General features: G+C 38.5%; 1 protein-coding gene across 4 annotated transcripts in view; it reads right to left on the bottom strand.

Annotated features, from left to right (window-relative positions):
* Positions 1-23,807, bottom strand: part of PRKD1 (protein kinase D1) — a 119,984-nt gene extending 96,177 nt beyond the window's left edge. Inside the window, exon 1 of one of the 4 annotated variants that reach the window (XM_048307401.1) lies at positions 23,340-23,807. In XM_048307401.1, the coding sequence (XP_048163358.1) occupies positions 23,340-23,519 (180 nt within the window). In that variant the 5' untranslated portion in view covers positions 23,520-23,807. The remainder of the gene's footprint in view (positions 1-23,339) is intronic. The other 3 variants (XM_048307403.1, XM_048307399.1, XM_048307400.1) reach the window with 3 other exon arrangements.
* Positions 23,808-24,243: the final 436 nt, after the last annotated feature.

The raw sequence follows: 24,243 nt of genomic DNA, 5'->3' as shown, positions 1-24,243 counted from the left end.
CGTATACATTTGCATAATGTTCTATCATTTACATTTCAAGAATCTAGGCAGTGCAATAAATTGTCTTCAGCAATATCCAAAATAGACACTCAGATCTATAATTTACCCATAACTTGTATAGATCCAATATAATAGTTGTGTACATGAGAACAATATGTAAAAAAATACGTAAGTATTCCAAAACTATTTTTCTCAGTGAATATGGCTGAGCATGCGTAAAAATATCCTAATGAGTCATTGCTTTCAAAAGAAAAAAAAAAAAAAAAGGTGACTACAAGAAAAATAAAGTAATTGCTGGGAATATGATCAATATTTAAATAGTGAAACTGAAGAACATCCAACATCCAAAATCCTCACTATCTACTGCATCTTTCATTTTTCACAAACTGTGAACTAAAACTACTGTTTTGCCTGACAAGCTAATACCTACCTTTCAAACTTGTGTCACTATTTAGTGAAGTGGGGGGCTGGAGTGGGACAGGAATGAGATAAAATGAAAGCAAAGACTGTTGTTCATACACATGTTGCTTAGCAATACACCATGGGAAACAAGCAGAAACGGTGACATTGGCCCCCAGTTGAATTTACATAAACCCTAAATGTGCGTCACTGAAAGAGTTGTGAATGCAAAGTGTCAAGTACATGACCTAGGACAAAAAGAGACTTGGGAGAACAAAGATATATGTTAACATTCCAAAATCTAAACAGAAATGTCACTTGTTTATAGTAAAGCCTAAAGCATCAGTCTCTCCCTTTTATGACCTCAGAATTGATATGAACTAAAATTCAAAGTATTTTTTCCCTGATATGCACCACAACAAATTAATTGTATTCCTGTAAGAATGATTAAATATCTTTCCAACTCCCATTTTCTACATATAAACTTTGCCTGCATAGCACTAGTTGTTTCTGCACACTTTATTAATCACCTATTCTTATTCTGAATAGAAATAAATTTTTTTAATAGTTAATTACTAGTACTATTACCAGTGATGCTCCTGTAAGCTTTGCCCATTGATCTCAAAGTACACAAGTGAAGAAAGATTGAAATATAACTGTCCTTTCCAAATATGAATAAATAGAGGCACAGAGTGATGCAATGACTCCATCACTTACATGAAAGTGTCAGAGTAAAATTTTCACAACAGAGACAAAATACTGAAAGTAACAGTAACTTAATGTCAGCACTTGCATGCCACTTTTCACACCACAGTCCATATGTAAGGTCAGTTCTATCTACAGCAGTATGTCAAAACAGAGAGATCAAAGACTTAGGGAAGAAAGGCTTATGTTTTGAAATTTTTACAGGTTTTAGACACACTTTTAAACACATTAGCCAGACACACATAAAACAAGTGTATGTATATTCCCTTCCTCATTTAAGTGCAATCTTTAGAAGACAGTTAAGGAAACTTCCTAAGGAGTTTCCTAAAATAAGATATGTAAAATAAATATTCTTTACCAAAGGAGAGGAGAGAAAAAAAATTGGAAACCAAAACATTTTTTAAGAGCTTCAATATAAAATAGTATATGTTTTGAACCCAGTAATGTGCAACAGCCAAAAAAAAAAAGATACAGTAATTTCGTATTGAAATGCCTTGTTGCTACATAGCCAAACTTCTTAGGAACAATCATTTTTCAAGCAAGTAGTGATTCAAAAGCTGAAAGATCATCATATGACACTAATTCCACAATAAATATACAAAGAAAGAATGTAATCTACACAATGAAGAAACAAATACCACTCTATCAGTAGATAAAGTTCATTAACCTTTAAATTTTTTTTTAAAAAACAGTGTTTGAATAGGGGCTTATATTTCAGGATAATGAAAATTCATATGCTCTACTTCTATTTCCACTTACTGTTTTTTACATATATAGCAATTAGTCAAACAGCTGAAAACCAAAACAACCTGCCAGATTGTCTTTTCCAACTGTGGATCCCTACTTGTACAGCACATGCTGCTGAGTATTCAGTCTGATAAGACAGATGTAAAAATTAATTGGTGGTCTATTTGGGAGATGAGGGCAAAGAAAAACAAAAAATCTTGATAACCTGTCCAGTGCCACTTACAGTGTACAGTCATCTTACCACCTTGAGAGCAGCATATATCCTCACTGGCCTTCAGAAGGCAAATCTCTACATTACTGCAGCATAGACATTACCTTATTTCCTCATCTGAAAAAGCTGTAATTGTCCAAGTCACTCTTTTTTTGACAGCAGATCAGCTGAGTGGGAAAAATAACACAAACTTGAAATATGTCGGGATACAAAAAATGCTGCAGATTATTGTTCCATCCAGAAACTTTCCTTCCTGAACAATTCAGTCTCTAGTCTTTACCTACATTAATACATCTTAAAGCAAGCACATTTGCCAGTGTCTATGTTCAGTTATAGCTGTTTCACATCTTCTGAATTAGGATGCCTTAGAGATGCAAAAGAAAACTCAAAAATTCAAAGAAACATTTAATTTACAACCAGGAAAAATACTAAGATACTTTGACCATGCTTCATTAACTGTCCACACTCCAGCTAGCTCATACTAAATCAACCTAAGCAGACCTACCTACTCCTCAGACACATATGACTATCCTCATACCCTACCAGCAGTGCCCATCACAAGGCAGAGGATGACTGCATTTTTGCCCACATTAAAACTTGTGACTCTTGAATATCTGCAAGGAACTCAGGGTGCAAGGCCCAGTTTTGACATACCAGACTAACGGATTTGGCTGCATTGACCTCTCACTTTGTTCAGGCCCATAGTTCCAAAACCTTCTGGTGTATTCCCAGAATACAGTGCAAAATACTAAAGAGGACTGTGAGATATGAGAAAACTATTCCTGATGGGAGAACAAGGTTTACACACACAGCTCTCAGCATGTTCTATCTGACAACCTTTCCCCTCTAACTGGAAATACCACTCTAGCAAGAAATGCCTCAGGTTCCTTACACAGAGAGCACACAAGGGGTACAGAAAACTTCTAAGCTCTTTTTATAGAGATCATACAGGGATCTTCTGGAATTTATGTGAAGTGTGGAAGCAGAAGCATTAACAATCAAAAACATATTACACAAACAAATGGACCACAGGTTCAAAGCTGATCCTGAAATAAGAATGGATATGCCCTCTAAAACCACTAATAAATGATAGGGACTTGAGGGGGCAGCATGAGAAATAAGCTCATAAGAGGGAACCAGGCATGAGAGGCCTCCTTGAAGAGCTTCTCGTAACTATTGCTGCTGGAGACCAGTGTACTTGGCTAGACAAACAGCTAGTCTGACTCACGAGATTTTTGATGTACTGAAATCCTTATGTCCAAGAGGCAAATTGGTGCACTATGGAGACCAGAAGAAAAACAAGGTATCATTTTATAAAATTTAAAGACCCAAACAAAACATTTTAATTGTTCACCACCACAGTTACAAATGTGATGGTCATTTCAATCCATTTCTTATGTTCCTCCCTTAAGCAAAAATAAGTGAAGGCAACTGAGGAGAAAGGAAACAGAACTCCTACTGCAGATGTTCTAAGTAGGAGAATGTCAATAACAGCATCCAAATTTAACATTCTTCATGAGGCAGGCAATTTTTTAAACCTTATTCCAGGTACAGAAAGTATTTGCCTCAGTGGATCAATTTTAAAGAAACTTCCAAGACCTGCAGAGATTTGCAGAAGGGACAGCCGACACATCTAATTGCCTAGAAGAAGTAAAGTTAAATGCACCATGTAGTTTCAAATCATTGGAATGAGTGATGGATGGACTTGACCTAAGATTATGAGGCTGAATTCAACTTACTATGCTGCTCATTAGCATTAGTTACGATACACTGAGAGAAAATTTTATATGAAATACATTCACTTAAGATACTAGTGCCCTTGAACCAAATGCATACAATATACTTTTTAATTAGAGGACCTAAGTACAAATTAGAACTGTTTCTGAGTATGAATCTGACTAATGTACATAGCATGTAATTCGTAAGAACCGTATGACTTGATCACAAAGTCTTTTTTCTGGCACTGTTTTTCTTCTGCTATACTGTTCAACAAATGACCCAGTAAAAGAAAAACAAAGTTTGATCACCTGAACTACTTACCCAAAACCAGTCTGGCAAAAATATTTAAATACATTACTATCTCAGAATTTCTCTACATGTTAAGCATTTACAGATATTTTCTAAACATAGAATATTTCATCACCTGAATGTGATGATATGACCAGCTGCAGGATGAAAACAAAAACATTACACATATTTCTCTGGATTATTAGGTCAATTGGCAAACTGTAAGAAGCATTTCAGTTTTTCAAATCTAGTGATAAAGCACACAGACTTTGGTACAAATAACTTCCATTCCCTTGTATGTTTCTGAATCAGTATAACTGTATATACATCTGAACACACACAAAAATATGTTTAAGTTTGCAAAGCCAGACATTTTAAAACTCGAAGTGCCAAAATTAAGGCTGTCTATGAAAACTCCATCTGCTCCGCGGGACCACTCTACTGAGTCACTACACTTACAATTATTCTACTTGTGATGCCTCCATCAATCCATGTCTGGGATTAATTGGTTTGTTTTCTCTTTACTGTTTGGATACAGTATGGAGCAACTTATTTGAAGATGCTGATCATTTTTTTAAATAACAGTTGAAAAAATTTTCTCAATTACTTTTGTATGATACTGTTTGTTACAGTATATTAATATTTTAAAAAATATCGGCACGATAACAGGCACATGAAATGAGAAATATGATTAGATCTGTGAATTATCAGGAACTTAGTCCAAGGAAGAGTAAGCTGCCTGTGCCCAGTTTGATCTTCCACGTTTGTTTGCCTTCCAAAGTACTTCCCATTATATGTAGCAAATGCAAACTGAGAAACTAAGGTGGCACACCCTCTGCGTCGCAAAATGTAAGGAAGGGATGTGGTTAGAGCCACAGCATGAACAGCAAGGGAAAATACTTTTTCATATAGTTATATAAATATATACATGGTTATAGAGATGAAGGGCAACAGAGGGTAATCAAGAAGATAAAGCTGCAACTGTTTGCTCCTTTTTGCTCCTTCTCTACATGCAAAGTAAGTCTGTATTTGTTATATCGTGTTTAATTCATTCAAAATGAAGCACTTCTTAAAGTAGCAGCTGCAGGCTCTGACACTTTAGCAAGCCAGGTCTCATGGATTGAGCAGACAAAGCAACAGTGCAGTATTACTTAAGTTACTTGACTTGCTCCACAAAGCAATTTAGCAGCAGGTGTGGGGATAAATACAAACTCAAAAAATGAGTTTATAAACTTTGTCATTATATAAATGGCAACTTTATAAACTATGCCATTATTTCTTCTCTTTTTTCAGTTTTTTTCCTGCCTTCTTCACCAGATACACTTCGATATTTGCAACAAATTGGACTGGAAAAGAGAAGGTTTTATGGAGACCTACAGCAACCTCCCAGTACTGCAAGGGAACCTACAGAAAAGCTGGAAAAGGATTCTTCTTTAGGAACTGTAGCAATAGGACAAGGAGCAATGGGTACACACTGAAAGAGGGGAATCTTAAGAGTGATATTAGAAAGACATTTTTCACTGTGAGGGTGGTTAGACACCAAGAACAGGTTGCTCAGGGAGTTTGTAGATGCCCCGACCTTGGCAGTGCTCAAGGGCAGAGTGGATAAGGCCTTGAACAACTTGGTCTAGTGGGAGGTGTCCCTGCCCATGGCGGGGGGGTGGGACTAGATGATCTTTAAGGTCCCTTCTAACCCCTTAACATTCTCTGATTCTGTATTTTCATGTTGGCAACAGCCTCCTTCATTATTCAGTCCCAGGTCAACCCCAGAGCCACAGCCCTAAAATTTACACACATCTGTATCGCACTGTGTATGTTTCAAGTTTTGGTTTAGTCTAGTACTGAGGTTCACGATACTGCTCTTCTTCTGGAGACAATTCTGCTCATCTTCTGTTCATTAGAAAAAAAAATAAAATAAATGGGAATTGCTTTCTTTACCAGTGAAACATCTAGCATGGACCTATCACTTTAAATCTACTAGATATTCACTACTTTAAGGTATTTGTGCAGTGAGCTGTACAAACATGACTTCCTGCTCTGCTATTGCAAGTAAATTAGAACATAGCATGTAACTGGTTCCAGATACAGATGTTGCATAAAGAACCAGATGTCAACAGCTTTACAGCTCTGCCCTAATTGTCTTCTATTTCTTCAAAGGTTAACCTCAGTTTGTACATTTTATAGAGTATCTTATTCAAGTTTAAAAAATAAAATTAACAGATATTATTATTAAAATTTTTAAAACTGGCTACACTTCTTCATGCATTATTTCAGTCAGTAAATTCCACTATGTTCTTGTTCCCTAGGTTTCATTTCAAAAATCCTATTCACTCACCCAATGCTGGGGAGAGGCTCTGAAAATTTGTTTCTTCCAAGGGTTGGTTCTTGCAGCTACAGGAGCACATGCACTGACTAGTAAGAACTCACTCACGTGTTAGTTGTAAAAATTGGTATCTAAGTATTTTTACAGCTCTGAAAGAATTGTTGGGCTTGCACGAAAAGAATCCTAAAAGTAAAAGAAGAAAAAATTTCAGGTTCCCCAGGAAACAGATACACAATCTCAAGTGCCCTCAAGTGCTGGCTGACATTCAGGGAGCTATGCAAGAAGCATGCATGTGCAAACAGTTGATGGAAAAACAAACACAAAACAACCTAACACTGGAAGTGTACGGCAAATTAAAAAGTTCACAGGCAACTATTTCTCCAGGCTTCAAGATCAGATCTAAATGACCACTTCCATCCAGGCTCAAGTATTTATTTTATTGTTGCTTAATTTACTTTAAGGAATGCAGGAGACTATCCTCCTCCTAACAGAAAAAGAAAATCTGTGGCAGCAACAGAGAGAATTAAGGACATTACCATGTTTATAAACAGTAAGAGACTTGTTTTAAATATAATGATATTCTTAAGATGTAAAGTCAAGTCACAGTAAAGTTTTACTAGAGCTTCAAACTCTAAACGAGATAAAAGTGTAGCATTTTCCAAGTCAGTTTAAATCAAATTTGTTCTCCTTGGAAAAACACAGTCAAAATTAAAACACAAGATGCCTTCTGAACTAAAACAGTGCACAGCACTTCCTTGTATGTTTTTTAGCATACTATTTCTAAGTTTAATTATACATTGTACATTGCATGAAATGTAATATTTATGCTTGTCTATGGGAATAAATTACATCCTCTTAACAAAAACATGTAAATAGAAATGTAACTGATACTCTTCAGTTATGCTTCTCATATTGAGTTGTAAAGGTTTTTTGAACTAAACTAATTTGGTAAGCCGAATCTTTAATTTTGTTGCAGAATTCTTCATCTACAATCCCTTCTCCATAAAGACAAACCAAAATGCTTCAAAATGCACCATTATCTAACCTAGACCCGTATTTTTGTAGTTTCTGTAGTTCAAAAAAATAAATTGCCCTTGCTCTCAGTTATAAATATTCCCAAAACATAAACACATTTCCAGGTATTTTTCCTCATCTTGCTCCCTACTTTTCAAATTAAGTTACCTCTTGCAATGCATTGGTCATTGCTTACCCAACTGATTTCTCATGTCATGACAACACAGCTTCTGTTTCACGATTACCCCAAGAAGGTCACACAAATTGTAATTCCATTTTTAATTAGAGAGAGAAGAAAAAAAAAAAAAATGGGTGCAATCAGAAATTATTAGAACCCTTGTTCAGATTCCCTCCACATTCCAGAAGACAAAGACCAAACAAATTAGGTTTAGTATATGATGAGCAAAAGCACACCCTTTCAGCTGCATGCTCTTTTACATAAGCATTCATGCATACTAATATCATGAAAACAAAACGCTTGACGATAACTCCAGAGTATCTAGTTTTTGCTCAGATTTATGATTATAAGCACAAATAAAGTGACCAACGGCTTGAAATTTACATTCTACTGCTATATCATTAAGCGTCCAATATATGCGAAACATGAACCAATTTATCCTATTAAAGCATGGCAATTTTCTGCATGTTTTTAGACATGCCAATCAGTTTAGATCAGAAGACTGGAAAACCACTCCAGCTTGCTGCTTTCAACCAGAACGATTTTCCAACCTTTTAAGAAGCAACCTCACAAATACAAAAAAACTCAGTTTTCAACTGAAATACAGTATGTCTTACTATATGCAAAATATCTGCACCTGCTACCTTATTGCAAAGTCTAACTGATCTTGGAGACATCCTAAATATTTTAGCAAAAGTCAAGGGTACACTTTTCTGAATCTTGTCCAATAGGAAAAGGACACCACTTAGGATACTGAGAGACAGATTGATAGTTTTAGGATGCAGATGCCAGGCTGCCTAAATAAGCACTGTTCAACAACCATCCTGTTTACTTCATAGCTCCTACAGAGAATATTACTGATGGATAAGAAGTTGTCATTGAAATGTCTTCATGTAGCCCTCAGGCTCATTAAACTGATTTTCATTTTCTTGATTTTGGGGAGGAAGGATCACATTATAATTTTCATACGTATGTATGGATTTCTGTTGATACACCCTAATTACATTAAATCTATTTTTAAAAGGCCACTAGAGAGATTGTACATAATATCATTGAAAAAGCATGCAAAATTAGCATCTTTTCACATTTCATTAGTATGCAAAAAGTTCTGCCAGATTTTACTGAAAAAACTGTAAGGTTCAAGCATTCTTCAGGGAAAATACAACTGATTTCCACATAATCCAGACAAGATAATCTACTGTTTCAGACGATCCATAACTTCACTCAAATCCATATATAAAACCAAGCAGTGGAAACACGTGGAAAAATATGAAATTCATCATCTTTTCTTAACTCCTTCAGGCTCTTTTCTTGGTCAGTTACAGTGAAATAGAGACTTTTTAAATTATTATTTTTATTAAGAAAAGGGTCAGCATAGCCATCGTGACACTTGAAAAAACTGCAATATATATTCCGTAGGAAAAATAACACAAGACAAATTACATCCAATATGCCTTCAGATTTATGAGTCACATCTGATTCACTTGTAGTAATACATTTTAAAAATGGGTTGAAAAATAAAATTGAGGAGCTGTAGGAACTTTTAACAAAATACAGCAGCGTACACATTTCCAAGTCTTATGCTTTTCTAAATACTATTAATTTATGTGTTTGACTACTTTTCTCTTTGGATAAAGTGATTACATGCAGATCACTCTTTCATTCCCCCAGAAACAGTCTGATTAATTTTTAAAGCACTATTTTGTCACTAGTTAGAGATTTGGCAGAAGAAAAGACAGCTGAGACACATTAATGTAGTTTCAGAAAGCAGAAGATAGAAGATAAACAGTGTTTGAAACTGTGCAACATAAGCAAGCCTGCACACAAGGAAACAGAAATGTGAAAATACAGGTAAAGTGTTGCAAAGATTTTTTTTCCCCTGTCAGAAGAAAACAAATATCTACTAAGACAAATAACCACTTCCAAATTATGGTCCTGTTTCTAGAGCTGCTAGCTGAAATTTGTCTTTGTAGCAATAGCAGCTCACTTACCTGGCTGTACTACAAACTGGCACATAACTGAAGATAAAGAGCAGATATATACGTATTCCACTAAGAACAGACGAACAAGTGTGCTACACTTCTTTTTCCTGAAGAAAAATTCAACCAAAAAATAAAAAAACCTCTTCCCCACACCACAAGTATGTACTCAATGCTTTTTGGTTTCCTTTTTTATTTAACAAATATTATCAGTTGATCATTACCTCAAAGCATGAACAAACAGTTACCAATATGCTGTTCACATGCAGTAAAACACCTAATCAGGGAAATCTTCAGTGGCCATTTATCTATCTATCTTTCTCCACACAACTGCTATCCAGAGCCACTTTGGGCTGAGTGCATCAGACCTCATTTGCACTTGGAAGCCCTGTATCTGGCTTAAACACTACTCAGAAATCCTTGACATCATACATAACCCAAGTAATTAAAACTCAGTGAACATACCAGTGAAGATACCAAGTACATTGGGGGGGTAGACAGGGGAATGAGGGAAGCCTAAACGTAAGACAGTAAAAATTAAGAGTATTGCCTAGAACAGATCACTAACTTAGATCTTTAGTAGAACTTTTAGATCATTTATTAACTTGAAAGACTACTCTTTCTAGACCTCCAGTTGGTCTAAACTGATTTCAGAATTAAACTTTCAAACACTGCAGGTATCACAGGAAAGCTCAAAAACTCTATCAAAACCTGCAAGAAGTTATATTTCATCTTTGCATCACTGTACTATCCATAGAGCCAGTCCTGTAAGCTGAGTAAATATGCAGTGTTGGGTACAGCAGCACAGTCCCCCAGCAGCACAGCGATGTAATGAAAGGCATTTATAACAAATAACTAATTTAGGAAAGTATATTAATATTCAATCAATATTTAAGAATTTACATATAACTAGAGAACCTACTAACAAGCTTCTTTAGGGCTGTCTGCTGAGGCAAATTAGAATGCAAAACTAAATCCAAGGATTTGCATCCATTTAACCTGGTAATAATAAAGCTTGATTTCCAATGTATTTGTCTCACAATAGTTTGTAAATTCTGACACTATTTTTTCTATGCTTAAGCCTCTTGCAATGTTTGAATCCCATATGAATTCTCTCCAAACTAAAAATCCTGAAGTCCAAGGCAGCCTATCTTCAGTAAGGTTACTTGGCCCCTTGTTTTACCCAGATGTTGGCCTCTCTGAAAAAAACAGAACTAAGTTTTCTTTGCTATTACTAGTTTTTCATCAAATGTAACTGAACTTATTAATATGAAAAAAGCCCGGGGCATGAGAAGGCAGAGATGAAAGAATAACAAGCAACTTAAGTCTCCAAAAAAACCCAAGATCCAGTTCTTTCAACAGTGTCCACCCAATTCACCTGTCATTTGTTCCCATTCCCCCACTGACATCGAGAAAAAGAACAAAAATACAGATTATTCTAATTTAAAGCTTCATGTATTTTCAAGTTGTCACAGAGCTGGTTGATCATCATTTCATAAGAATCTGAATGCAAACTCTGGAATCAAAAAATAGCATCTTTCTTGGATTAAAAGAAAATAGTTATTAATATTTATAAATGTAGTTATCATAAGGTGCAGTTTTAATGCTTTTTTTAAAGTCTTGTCCTATTGTTTATCTATACTCATTTAAGCACCTTCTCAACATGGCAAGTGACATTTGACATTCTTTTTTTTTGAAACACGCAAGGGAAAGAAGGGGATAACAATCAAGCCACACTAGTGAAAGATTTTTAAGCATTCCTATTCAAAAGATACAAGTTAAGGTTTCACTTGCTCTTTGGAAAGCCCCTCTTGTTATATAATGATTTTTTGTTGTTTTCAGAATCTCTCTTGTACTGCTAAATAGAAGGGGGGGAAACAGTGACACTATAACTCAAAAACTCAGTTAACAGAATAAAAATATGCTTTCTAAATTAAACAATATAGCTTCACTCACCAGCAATTGATGGAGATGTACTCTGTATTTCAGTGAGACCAACAAACAAGTTTTTTTCCCCTTCAGATCTTTTCCTCATCTCCAAATATATTCTATCAAGTTTTTACATACTGATTATTTACCTCTTGAATAAGGAAGCAGATATTTGCTGACCTTTTAGATTGATGAGATGAAGTTTTTTGTTCTTAGGCCACCTTTGAACAAACAGGTGTGATTTTCAGTAGCTTTAAAAAAGTTTAAAAATTCCTGTTTCACACATCAGTCTTCAAAAGGGTTTTCATACTTAACTCTCTTAGCTATATTATACGCAAAAAAATGAGACTTTTTCAACTGTCAGTAAAACTGACACAAATTTATTTTTCCCTTTTTAAACAAAATAATGATTTTACTTCTGGGTAAACCAAGGTATTTAACAAAATTGTGTGAGTGCAGTATGAAAGAGTGCTCTGAATGTTACCAAGTGTTAACATTCTTCAATTTAAACATACAATTGCACATATGTGCTAACTGTGAAGGCACAGCGCATTAAAATATGTTGAAAAATCAGCAGCCAAATTTTAGCTTGGACTGTATGCCCTTAGTTTACTCAACTGTCTACCAGTCCAGGATATTAACTTTAGATGCCTAAATTACATAATGTGACCAGTCAGTAAGAGCCTGTTAAGAAGCACAGGTGAAAGAGGAGTTAAAACAAGAAGCAATACAACAAACATCAATTTTAGCTTGGCTGTTACCTTGGTCTTCCCTCTAAGCCCTAACAGCAAGGTGGGGTCTAAATAATGCATCTTCTGTCCTGCAAAACATCTCTAACATGCACGTGTCCTCCCTGCAAAGACAGATAAATCAAACATGTACTTACCGGTTCACTTCTCAAGCAGTGTATCATCTTCCTTCCTTGACAAGTTGCACATTGTTCCATTTGAAACAAATTTTGCAGCAGATGAGCATGTAACTTCATTGTATCAATCCTTCCTTTAATCTCCGCACAGACCAACCCATCACCATTCCACAACAACAGATAACTCCGCAGGCCATTCCTCTAACTATTTTTTATGTCTAATCTGTAAGATTTGAGGTCTTTATTTCATATGGGAAGGGTTGGTGTGGTTTTTATTAACAATTCTTCCCTAAGGAAGTACTCTGCTTTTGCCCACAGCCTAAGATGGATTTCTCACAGGAGTTTTTTTCAACGATACTGAAAATAAACTGCTGGGTTTATATGCTGAGATATGATTCCATGCAGTTTAAGATGTGGTGCTATCACCAGCTGTCCAGTACACCTTGACTGCAAAGTACTGAAGGGAGGGACTTCTTCCCTGTATACAAAAATATAGCAATATATAATAAGGTCCTATTATACTACAGGCCACCTAATATCTATTAGGCATTAATGTAACAAATGGACAAATATAAACAAATATTCACTGCATTCTCTGAGAATCACAGAAACATCAGAACCTCTGAAAGTTATCTAGTCTGACTTCTCTCTTATAGCTGAACTATCATCGACACAAGGTTTTGTCTACCCAAGTCCAAAAACAAAGGATGAAGTTTCCACCACCTCTCTGGGTGCCTGTTGCAATACTGCACTACTCTCCTAGGAAGGAGTTTTTTACCTAATGTCCAACCTGAATCTCTTTCAAACCATAACTCTGTTATTCTTGGTTTCAGCCTCCGTCATCAGCTGGAGGAGTTTAGCTCTATCACCTTTGTAAACTCTTCTTAAGTACTTACTTAGTCCAAGAATCAATTTGGCACCAGAATACAGCTCAGAACATCCCCATTTTGTGAGAGTTGCTAAATAAAAGTAGTCAAATGAAAGAAAGAAAGAGTAGGTTTACATTGGATGATCATTTAAGCTAGTTTAAGAACTGAAGGTCAGGACACTGGCATTTCTTTGTAAGGTTTGAAAAATGTGTCAATGTCTGGGTGAAGTCTACATGGCATGATACATGATAATAAACACAGATTAAAGATATACTAGAGATACATTTCTAGATGTAGAGGACAAGTGTTTTTATTTTCCAAGGTGTTTGATTTTACTATATTTTCTGCCTGACAATCTGTTACAGTTACCTGAACTCTTGCTATGACGATTTACCAAGCCCCTTGTGACAAAGTGGCCTGCAGACATACTGCTACATGAGAAGGATAACATACAGACAGCAATATTTTATTTTCCTCCAGAAATCAGGAAATCACAGAGTTTAAAATCAAGAGAGCTCTTCCCCTAACCTAATTCCCTCCACCCCCGCACACACAGACTTTGACCAGATTGTTTCAATTTTCACTCAACCTTGGTTTTTTTCTTTTTAAGTGTAGGACAGCCAATTCTTTAGGAAAAAATGCAGTGAAAACTGTGTGGGTTTGGAATTGAACAGACTCCTACTCATATTCTACATATTTTGCTGCATTCCTTCTATTTAGAGGTAAGTGTAATAAATGCAATGGAACAAAAGGCATGAGTTCAACCTTTCAGATATCTGTAACATGTGCGCTTTTTATTATTCTGGTATGCAATTTTCACATTTTCCTAGATGTAGTTGATTTTGGGTGGCAACATGAAACCCTCAGAGAGATAAGATCAGCACTTACAATATTAAACAGCGTGGTCAGCACACCTAGAGTCCTGTCACATAAACAGACAGCAAATCTGTAACCCAACCCTTAAAAGCTGATGCAGAAGGGGCTGAACTTACAGCAAAATGGGAAAATTATTACAGCTAAACAGAAAACATCAGCTCATACTGTTGTCTCCTTATCAATGAGGTTCCACATGCCACAGATCCTCATTTCATGGATTAATAACACAATTTAAGAAGTTTAACACTTTGCGGCCCAAGGTTCTATGGGGCTTTCAGAAATGTTTCAGCCTAAATACAGACCCTAGCCTAGCACCCATAAAGTACATAAGGACATACAGTGCTGCCAAGAGGGAGAGCAGGGTATGCTTGACCACTACGGCCCACATACATTAGTAATTTCTATTTTTATGTAAAGGGATTTCTCAGGAGGAAAGATCAGGCAATAGGTAAGTTGACATTTTTAAGGGCAAGCATCTTTCAGACAAATTGCCTCATAGCCAGAATGTTTCTCCCAGACCCAGCTGGGTCTTGCCTGTGCTTTCGCATCTGACAAGATGTTGACAAAAACTATTTCTAACACCTGGGAAAATAATTATTTCACAAGGTCGACTTTTTTAAAAAAAATTTGAAGACAGAAGAAATAGAAGATGCTTTCAGACTACACAGGATACATTCAGATACAGCTTTTCAAAATGTACAAGGTAGAGGTCAACACAACTGTGGTCACGGTTTGCAGCTTTTCTTAGTAGATCTTTGTATACAACTTGTGCCTAAAATCACATTGGGAAGACCTTTTTATGCCCACCAATAATAAAAGTCTCCAAATGCCTCTTTTCTTCACTAAGGAAGCAGCCAAGAACCAGATCAGATGATGCACATTCATGTTTCTTAATTTAAAAAAAAAAAAAATTGGTACTTTTTTTCAAAATAATTACCTATGTTCTATCTTGAATGTCGTAATACTGTTTCTGATGTGGTTCTGACTGCAGAAGAGGCACACACAACAAGCTATGTAAGAGATACAAATCACTACACAAATACACGCACTGTATAGTTGGAGAAGTGAAAGCTTACCTCTTGACCAAGTTTTCCTCAGCTAAAAAAGAAAACAAATACAAGGAACAAGAAGAAGGAAGCCACAAATAGGTGGAGGAAGAGGAACTGGACAACAGAGATATACACTGGAATTTATGCTTAATGTTTTGCCTATGCATAAATCACTGCAATATATCCACAGTACTATCTCAACATAGTGTGATACATTATACTACCCTTCCAATCCTACATGTGCTTCAGCAGATAAAACTAGAAGAGCATTTAGAAAGCAAAAATCTGCTTCATGAAATAGCTGACTTGAGGTGCGTACATCAGTACTTTATACTCTAAGAGATCAAAAGCTGATATGCACAATTTATTTTAATCATACCCATGGTTTTTGAGTGACAACATGTCTGCCATAATTTTAGACCGTTTCCTGGATAGAAATACTTGAAAGAAAAGCCTCAAAAAGCAAGAGCTCATTTAGCAGTACTAAAAGTATATGAGGAAGAAAAAAGTTGAAAGCCTGTAGAAGAAATCTGATTTGCTCTGCAAAATCCAGGACATTCATACCAAAACCACAAGCCAGAAAAATGTAAACAAAGGGGATGTCAGAGCAGATTCTTTTGTAGCAAGTAAGACATACAACAAAATTCAGGTAGCCTTTCTAATAGAACCTCTACAATCAACCCTGCAAAAGTGACACTCAAGTCTGATAAAAAAAAATGAAACAATTTTTTTCTCACCTCAGTGCCTGGCAAAATCATGGAGAACTCCTCTTGGACACTATGCTAAGGCACATGGAAAATAAGAAGGTGATGGAGACAGCTAACATGGCTTCACTAAAGGCAAATCATACCTGAGAAATCTGGTGGCCTTCTACAAAGGGCTTACAACAGCAGTGGATGAGGGAAGAGCAGTGGACATTATATACATGGACTTCCGCAAAGCATTTGACACTGTCCTGCATGACATCCTTTTCTGGAAGCTGGAGAGATGTGGACTTAATGGATGGACCTCTCAGTAGATAAAATTTGGCTGGATGGCAGCACTCAGAGTTGCAGTCACCAGCTCAATGTCCAACAGAAAGTAGTGACAAGTGGATGTTCCTCAGGGGTCGGTATTGGGACGGACATTTTTAACATCTTGGTCGGTGACATGGAAAATGGGACTGAGAGCACCCTCAGCAAGCTTGCTGCTGACATCAAGCTGTGTGGTGCAGTGGACAAGCTGGAGGGAAGGAATGCTGTCCAGAGGGACCCTGACAGGCTTTAGAGTTGGGCCTGTGCAAACCTCAGGTAGTTCAACAAGGCCAAGTGCAAGGTCCTGCAACTGGGTCGAGGCAATCCCAGCACACGTATAGGCTGGGCAGAGAGTGAATCAAGACTAGCCCTGGGGAGAAAGACTTCAGGATGCTTGTGGACCGAAAAGCTCAACATGAGCTGCCAACGTACACTTGCAGTCCGGAAGCCAACTCTGAGCAACCTTACCCATTCTGTGATCTTTAAGGTCCCTTCCAACCCCTAATCATTCTATGATTTTACCAGAACACACCCTAAGGAAGACTTTACAAATGACAATTTGACAGTATGCAAAAACCATGTAGTAGCTCCAGAAGAAAGGTAAGTCCTACTTCCAAGCAGCAAGAAACATACACAAGTCAACTGCTAGCACTGACTAAAGATGTACATAAAGGTATACTATATATACAGCCACACTCTTCTGCAGGGAAGATTAATCAAGTATTTTCTAGAACAGGTCACCTACACTTTGGACAAACACTTGAAAGAGAGATTTTAATTATATACTTGATTGCAACTGTGTAACTGCAACCACATTACATAATGTCAACATAAACACGTCTGATGCCAACCAGAGGGCAAAGTCAAGGAGCCAGAGATGACCTACACCATTGTAATTTTTAAAAAAAATCAACAAACAGTGCATGTGCTTATCACAGGTTGCTTGAGATATACACAGAGTACATTGAGACCAAGAGTTGTGTCTACTGTAATTTTTAATTCTACATAGCTACATCCTGAAAGTTCTACAGATGTCCTCAAAATAATTGCTAGCATAGTCACTAAAAAAAAAAGCAAACACACATTTGGCAGAAGTTTTTAACTGAAATAGTTTAATATACAAAATACAGTAAAAATAAGAAATCAAAAGTAACACTACACAGACTTCGCTAAATGTGTTTGTTTCCTTGCAAGTAACCAGAGCATAAACATATTGTAACCGTACAGGCAGATTTCTCCAAACACAGAGGAGGCAAAATAACTTGTTCTTACCTAGATTGTTTCAGACATTTGTGAGAGATTTCCAGAAATCACTGTCAAAGTCTGCACAAAGCCATACAGGGATTTGACACATACCAGGGTGTTTCACACAATCCACAGCAGAGATCATCTACGTACAAGCATAAACCCATCGCACCTTCAGGACACACTGGGCTTTCAGGGCCTTCTCAAGTCATCACGTGGTTTACACCCAGTAAGTCTTCTATGGGACAGACAGTCAGACCTTGGGTATTTCAAATTCACTGAGCACATGCCATACTATGTCCACATGGCACCTCTGTCTGGGAAATGTTGCAACTTCATTCAGCAAATTCCATCCTTTCACAGGCAACAGAGCTGAATCTCATGAGCAGTGAGAGAAGCATCTCATATGCCTATTCATTTTCTACTTTCTTTAAATCATTATGGAAATTATGTATTTCCTGGGGAAAGCATCAGTAGAAATAACACAAGATCAACACATTGCTTTTGTAATTCCTTTAAAAATTAAGATGTGAACTGCTTTGGTTACAAGCCTGTCCTCTATCTAGAGCTCCATCTTATTTTTTATTCTATTACAACGCATTCAATAGTCTTTAATCATTAGCTAGGAAATCCTCAAATCCTCTACACAGGTTTGTGGTGTAAGACCCATTTTCCTTATCTGGATGCATGACAGATTACATAACAAAGTTAACTTTTCTTAAAAAGCCCAGTTTCTTTAAACTAATTCAGATTACTCCCTTTCACTGAAGTTATGTTTTTACTAGCATCTTCTCAGATATGGTCCAAAAGTAACTGTAACTAAGCTACAAACTCATGTTACATACATCAACTTACAGTTTCCAGGGTGGAGAACAAAAAATGAAAAGTCAATAAAAGATTAAACTGTAAACATCAAAAGTCTCCCTTGAGTTTGGTAAATGTTTATGTGCATAAAGACAAGGCACCTTGCATTCCTCAAATTCTATTTAACAACTTAGTACTTCCATAACACAGGCATAGGAAAGCATTTGGTGCTGAGAAAAACTCACTTTACAGGGAGAAAAAAAAAAATTAACACTTTGTTACCAGTGTACACCAGTAAAAACACCGTGAGAATTTAACTGTCACAGATAAACCCCACATCTGTAATAACTTTTCTAGAACATATAAAGACTGTGACTACAAGACAACAGTGTTGTGAATACATGAAATGTTTACATTCGTATGTTTGAATGAAGATATATGACTTTTGGTCAGCATGGTAAAACCTGTCACAGTTTCTCTGTTTATCCTGAAGCTAAAAATCTCTATAGCACCCTATTTACTGAGTCCCAATCCCACCCTAAAGGAATTGATTTCATTATCACCAGGTAACAATAAACAAGAGTTTATTTTAGGAGAGTGTGTAGGTTTGGGGGGGGAAACAAACAAAAAACCCACCCAAACAAAAACCACCCAGAAACAAACAAAACCCCCATCATTCATATAAACAAAACCCCACGTGTTTTCCATGACTGCTTAAAAACATTGCAGAAAAAGATAAATATATTCTCACATCAACCTTTGGAAAAGGTTTTCTCCTTTTATTGCTCAGACCACAAGTTTAGAGATTCCAGCCTGGGAAAATAAAACTGAGTTCATTTTTGTTTTCCTTTTCTATTTATTTAAGAATAAGTTATAGTTTCCTTATAATGACAACCAGAAGCAAAAGTGGATGCATACCTGTTCCTAAGTGTGTTTGGTTCAATTCTCAGGAATGCTCTTAAAAAGGCTCTTGATTTGATTTGTAGCAATTCTCCTAATTAAATACCAGATACCTTACATAAAGATGACTCTGGGCACAGTATTCCAGCTGCAGTATGCTACTTGAACCAAGTACTTTTCTTTTTTGTCCTTTCCCAAAATGGCCTCTCTTTTTATCACTTTTTCCCCCCCCCTACGGTAGAATTTCAGAATTATTCAAACAACTGAACCATCTACAACACTAGTTTTACAAATCAGTCTAAACTACACAGGCTATGCAGCTCAAATCTTAACTTTCTCTGTTTCTCATCAATTTTTTTTCTTGTGTTTGTTTTATCATTTTTGCATTCCTTACAACTTCTAAGCCTTCAAGTGCTGAAGGCCTAGCCAGCACATGATCTTAGCAGCTGACTTAAGGGCTATTTTATAAAGCACACATTCTCACGTCAAATAACACTGCATTATGTACTCAAAGTTTGCAAAACTTGGCAATGCCACTAGAGTACCCCAACTCATCGTGAGATATAACGATGACAAAGAATTTCAGTAAAAACAAAATACAAGTAATAACTAATATCCCCTTTGAATTGAACTTGTATGAATTTGTATTAAAAAGCTGTATAAAGATTACTTTCTTTGTCTTTTTAGTATAAAAAGTCTTGGTAACATGGTAATTCCATATAATTAAAGTGCGCTTTACATTACACTTTTGTCCTGGAGAAGTGATTTTATTGTGTGCAGCTAATTCAAAAAGGGCAATAATTCATAGTTTTTGTCTTCAGAAAACAAAGATCATATTTTACAATATCCTCCCACTGTTCTTGTGGGGGAGTCAGCCTAGAAGTCAAACACTGGCACATATTTTAAAGTTGATCCTCATTTCTTGTCAACTACATCATCATTTAAATGCTAAAGTTCCATTTTAACTGAAAAAAAAAAACCAGCCCCACACTGACAAGTCTCAGGGTTTTCACATCACTGGTTCTAAGCAAGACAAACAAAACACACAAACTCAAAGGAATCAAATTTCATTGTCTTCAGAAGAGTTCTTAACAGATTTAAATGTGTTAGAATTTATGTCAGAAATCAGTATGTAGCATTTCATCTTCTGATCTGTAAAGGAAGTGTCTTTACAGTTATCTCAGGATAAAATTTCTGAAAGAATGTCTCTCATGGAAAATACAGAAAAAACCCCACACTTTGCTCATTCCATTTTTCACATCATGTACATTAGATTATCACTATAATTACACTCACTACCAAAATTTAAAATCTAAACAGCATCTGAAGTGCAAAAGTTAAAGTACTCTAACGTAAATAAATGCAAATACATGTTTATAAGGAAATATAAACTTCTAAATTATACATAGCATTAAGTTTTACACATGTGAACCCACATGCATATTATTTATATACAAGACCACCACATAAAGATACAGAAATATGGAGGGTCTATACATATATACACATACACACACTGTATTAACATCCTACTCAGGCCTACATATGATCCACTCTGCACACTTTGAGAAGTTTACTTCAATTTAACGTAAATTGTGAGCAGGAGTAAATTAAGCAGGTGTATAAACCTGTGAAGAGTAAGGGTCATAATCATCTCAAATCAGGTATGCCCACATTACCAGGGAAGAGGCTCCCTATAAACACATCATCTGATTCTGATACTGAAGAAAAGTCAGCACCTAAAAATCCTAAAAATAAAGCTGTGTGCAAGAGGACTGCTTAAACATTTAACAGCACACCACAGACACGGTGTTGATTTTAGCAGTCTAAGATGACAACCATTGAGAAATACAAAACCACAATTTCTCATCCTTATATACTGCTTCAACAGTCCAGACCAAATAGAAAGTTTGGAAGAAAATTGTTGATCACTACTCTACAGACCCAGAAAAACTTAAAAAATAGCATGAGATTTCAATATAAAATTCTTCACAGTGTAGTCTCCTGCTTGACTATGATAAGCAAATACATCTTTGTTATCAAATCAAGAGCAGACAATATTTCAAATCATTTCAGGAAAAGATAAAATCATGAACCTACAACACACAAATAACTACCTCGTAACAGTTCCAGATATCACATGATTTTTTTTAAAGTCTCTGCCAGTATGCCAAGTAACTTTGAATATGCAAACAATCCCATCAGGTTTAGTGAAACAATTGTGTATATAGATACACTTGCAGGCTTAAGCTTAAAATGAAGACTCTAAGGACTAAATAACATACAAATTGCTCTGTAGGGTGGAGGAGGTAGAGACTACCACTTAACAAGAAAAGAAAGTAAAAACAAACAAACCAAAGCCTTTCTTCCAGTTTTCCCTTTCTTTGAGCCACTTCCCTCTCGACAACCTTGGGAAAGCAGATATTTCAGCTCTGAGAAACTGTGACTAGAGGAAAGTTCCTCATTCAAGTGTGCCCTGCAGAGAAGCAGCTAAATGATGCTCTCTTTTATGCAATTAAGAAACTGCAACAAACTAGTGTTCAAAATTTTTATGTCAGTACTCACTAAAGTAAGTTTGACTTTTTGAGCACAGGCCAGCACATTTAGTTTTCTTTACACAATGGTACATTGTTAGGAAATGAGGTTTAAAATCAAGTTTGTAGTAAGCCTATTAAATTAATAAACTACTCAAGAACAGTAAATAGAAACAATGAATACAACAATCTTAGCTTTTCCATTCTTGCTAGCACAATAATTTCTGAAAGGTGAAATATGAAAAGTATTCAATCTGTTTCAGACGTGTATGTGACCAAGTGACAAGTGTTGGCCAAGCTTTGAAAACAAATATGGTAACGTGAAATGGTACACCTTTCTACAAAAGTTAATTTAAAAAAGCAGGTAGCCATTTCTTAAACTATAAAGAATGCAAAATTTAGAAATAAGGATGTATATTTTATACTTTTTTGAAAACACTTCATTAGTTGCTCTTCAACAAAAGAGAAGTTCCACTATTTAGTGAAGTCCAGATTGATGATCTACAAAGAGATGTAAGGCAAAGCAATCAAAAAAGAAAAAAAACAAGAACAAAAAAACCCCACTCCTGCCTGAAATTATTTTACCTCGGTAAAAACAAGGGGGAAGAGGAAGACAATTTTTTTCCATTAAAATCATCCTGAATATTTAGGCTGGCTTTTTTCTCCTTTGCAATCACTATGATAGTTTTACCTGGGTCTTTCACACAATAAATACGGATAAAGTAAAACTTAACTTTATTATACAACACGATTGTTAAAACAGAGAAATCGCAAAAGGCAAAGGCAGCGGTGGCTCAGGCAGAAGAACAGTGGATTTCAGCGTATTGAGCGAGGTTTACCGAAGTGCAGGTGAACTGCGCCTGACAATGGTGTCTCTCCGGAGGGTCTGCGGTGAGTGCCACCCCCGCCCGCCCAATGACCCACCGCGGCCAGCAGCAGCCGCCAGCCAGGGCTGACTCAGTCCCCTCCCGCTCCACGGCCACCTGCCAGCTCCCGGGGCTGGCCCCCAGCGCCACCCCGCATCGCGCACCCCTGTCCCCGGCGCAGCGCCCGCCCCCACGGCCCGGCACCGGCCGGGCAGCACCGCGGGCGCTGCGGGACCCCAGCCCCGGCCGGCGGCTCTGCCGGGCTGCCCGGCACAAGGAAAGGCGTGCGAAGCGCTGCGCGCCGCTTTGAATCCTGGGCTGTCGGGGTTGGTTTTTCCTTGTTGCTGTTTGTCTTTTTTTTTTTTTTTTTTTGGTGGAAACTTTCCTTTCCCAGCAGAGGCCGGTACAGCGTGAACTGCCCCGGGGCGCCGCGCTACCATCACAGCTGACAGCTTTCTGCCCCCCGCGCCCCCCCCGTTCCGCAGCACTAAAAAGCAGCGGATAGATCCGGCCGGAGTTTGTTTTTAATAACGGCTTTCAGTTCGCACAACCACTTGCATCCCCTGCCAGCAAAATAAAAGCCAGGCTCGCATACGAGCATCCCGCACAGAACCTCCTCCACACCGGGGTCGTGGGGGGCACGGCAGAGAGACAACCGGGACGCCGCGGGGCAGGAAGTGGGGACGGCGGCAGGGAAGTTGGGATGGGTTTTGTTTATCCCTGGAGCAGAGCCGCCGGGAAAGGAAAGTTCACAGCCAATAACAGCGCCCACGAGCAGCGGGTCCGGGCTGGAGGGAGGAGGCTCGCTTTGGGGCCTTCTTCTTACCTTCTGGTCTACGATGGAGCAAGCCATTTCCCGGACGTGGGCGAGGCTGAAGTCGCCCGAGGAGTCCTGCAGCAGCAGCACCGGCTCCCGGCTCAGCCCGATCTGGAGGTGGAAGGCGACGCCGCCACCGCCGGCAGCAGCCCCCGGCGGCGGCAGCGGGCTGGGCGGCCGGGCGCTCATCGGAAACTTCCCGCCGGAGCCGCCGCCGGAGCCGAGGAGTCAGGGACGGAGGGGCAGAGTCAGGCACCGCCGCAAAAAGTTTGCGGCCGCCCCGGAGGCGCCGGGCGAGTTTCCCCGCGAAGTTTCAGGAAAGTCCCGCTGAGCTCCTCCCGGGTGAAAATGGCGGGGGGGTGGCGGGAGGACCGAGGAGGATGCAGACAGGAAAAGGCGGCGAGAAAGACGCGCGGGGGGAGCCCAACCCAGCGCCGCCGAGGTGGTGCCGTCGCTCGGGCTGTTGGCGCCGTGCGCGGCGCGGGGGCGGGACGGGCCGCGCCCTCCGCCGGGACGGGCCCGCGCCCAGCTGGGCTGGGCTGGGCCGCGCAGGTCCGCCACCAAAGGGCGGCCGCCTCCCGGCCAGGCGGCCCGGGCACGGGGTCGGATGGTTCTCCGTGGTGGAGCGAGGCTCATCTGGCTCCGGTATCCCCACCTGGCCCAGTCAGTGGGTTGCAGTGCTTGCAGGGGTGAGAGCTTCCTCGTCCCCCATGATTCCCGTTGAGCAGTACCTCAAGAGGCAGGTGGAGGCAGAGCCTGAGGACAGTCGGGGGTTTCCCTTGCTGGCAGGCAGCACGGTGGCCTCTCCCGGGCAAGGCGGCAGCTGCCCTCGAGGACGGAAAATAGTGCCAGGGAAGCGGGAGCTCCCGTCTGGCTCCGACTCTTCTGCCCGGCCTCGGCCGGCCGCTCCGGT

The sequence above is a fragment of the Corvus hawaiiensis genome, chromosome 6 (assembly GCF_020740725.1).
Source record: "Corvus hawaiiensis isolate bCorHaw1 chromosome 6, bCorHaw1.pri.cur, whole genome shotgun sequence".
Taxonomy (NCBI): Eukaryota; Metazoa; Chordata; class Aves; order Passeriformes; family Corvidae; genus Corvus; species Corvus hawaiiensis.
This window is presented reverse-complemented; position numbering and strand designations above follow the sequence as displayed.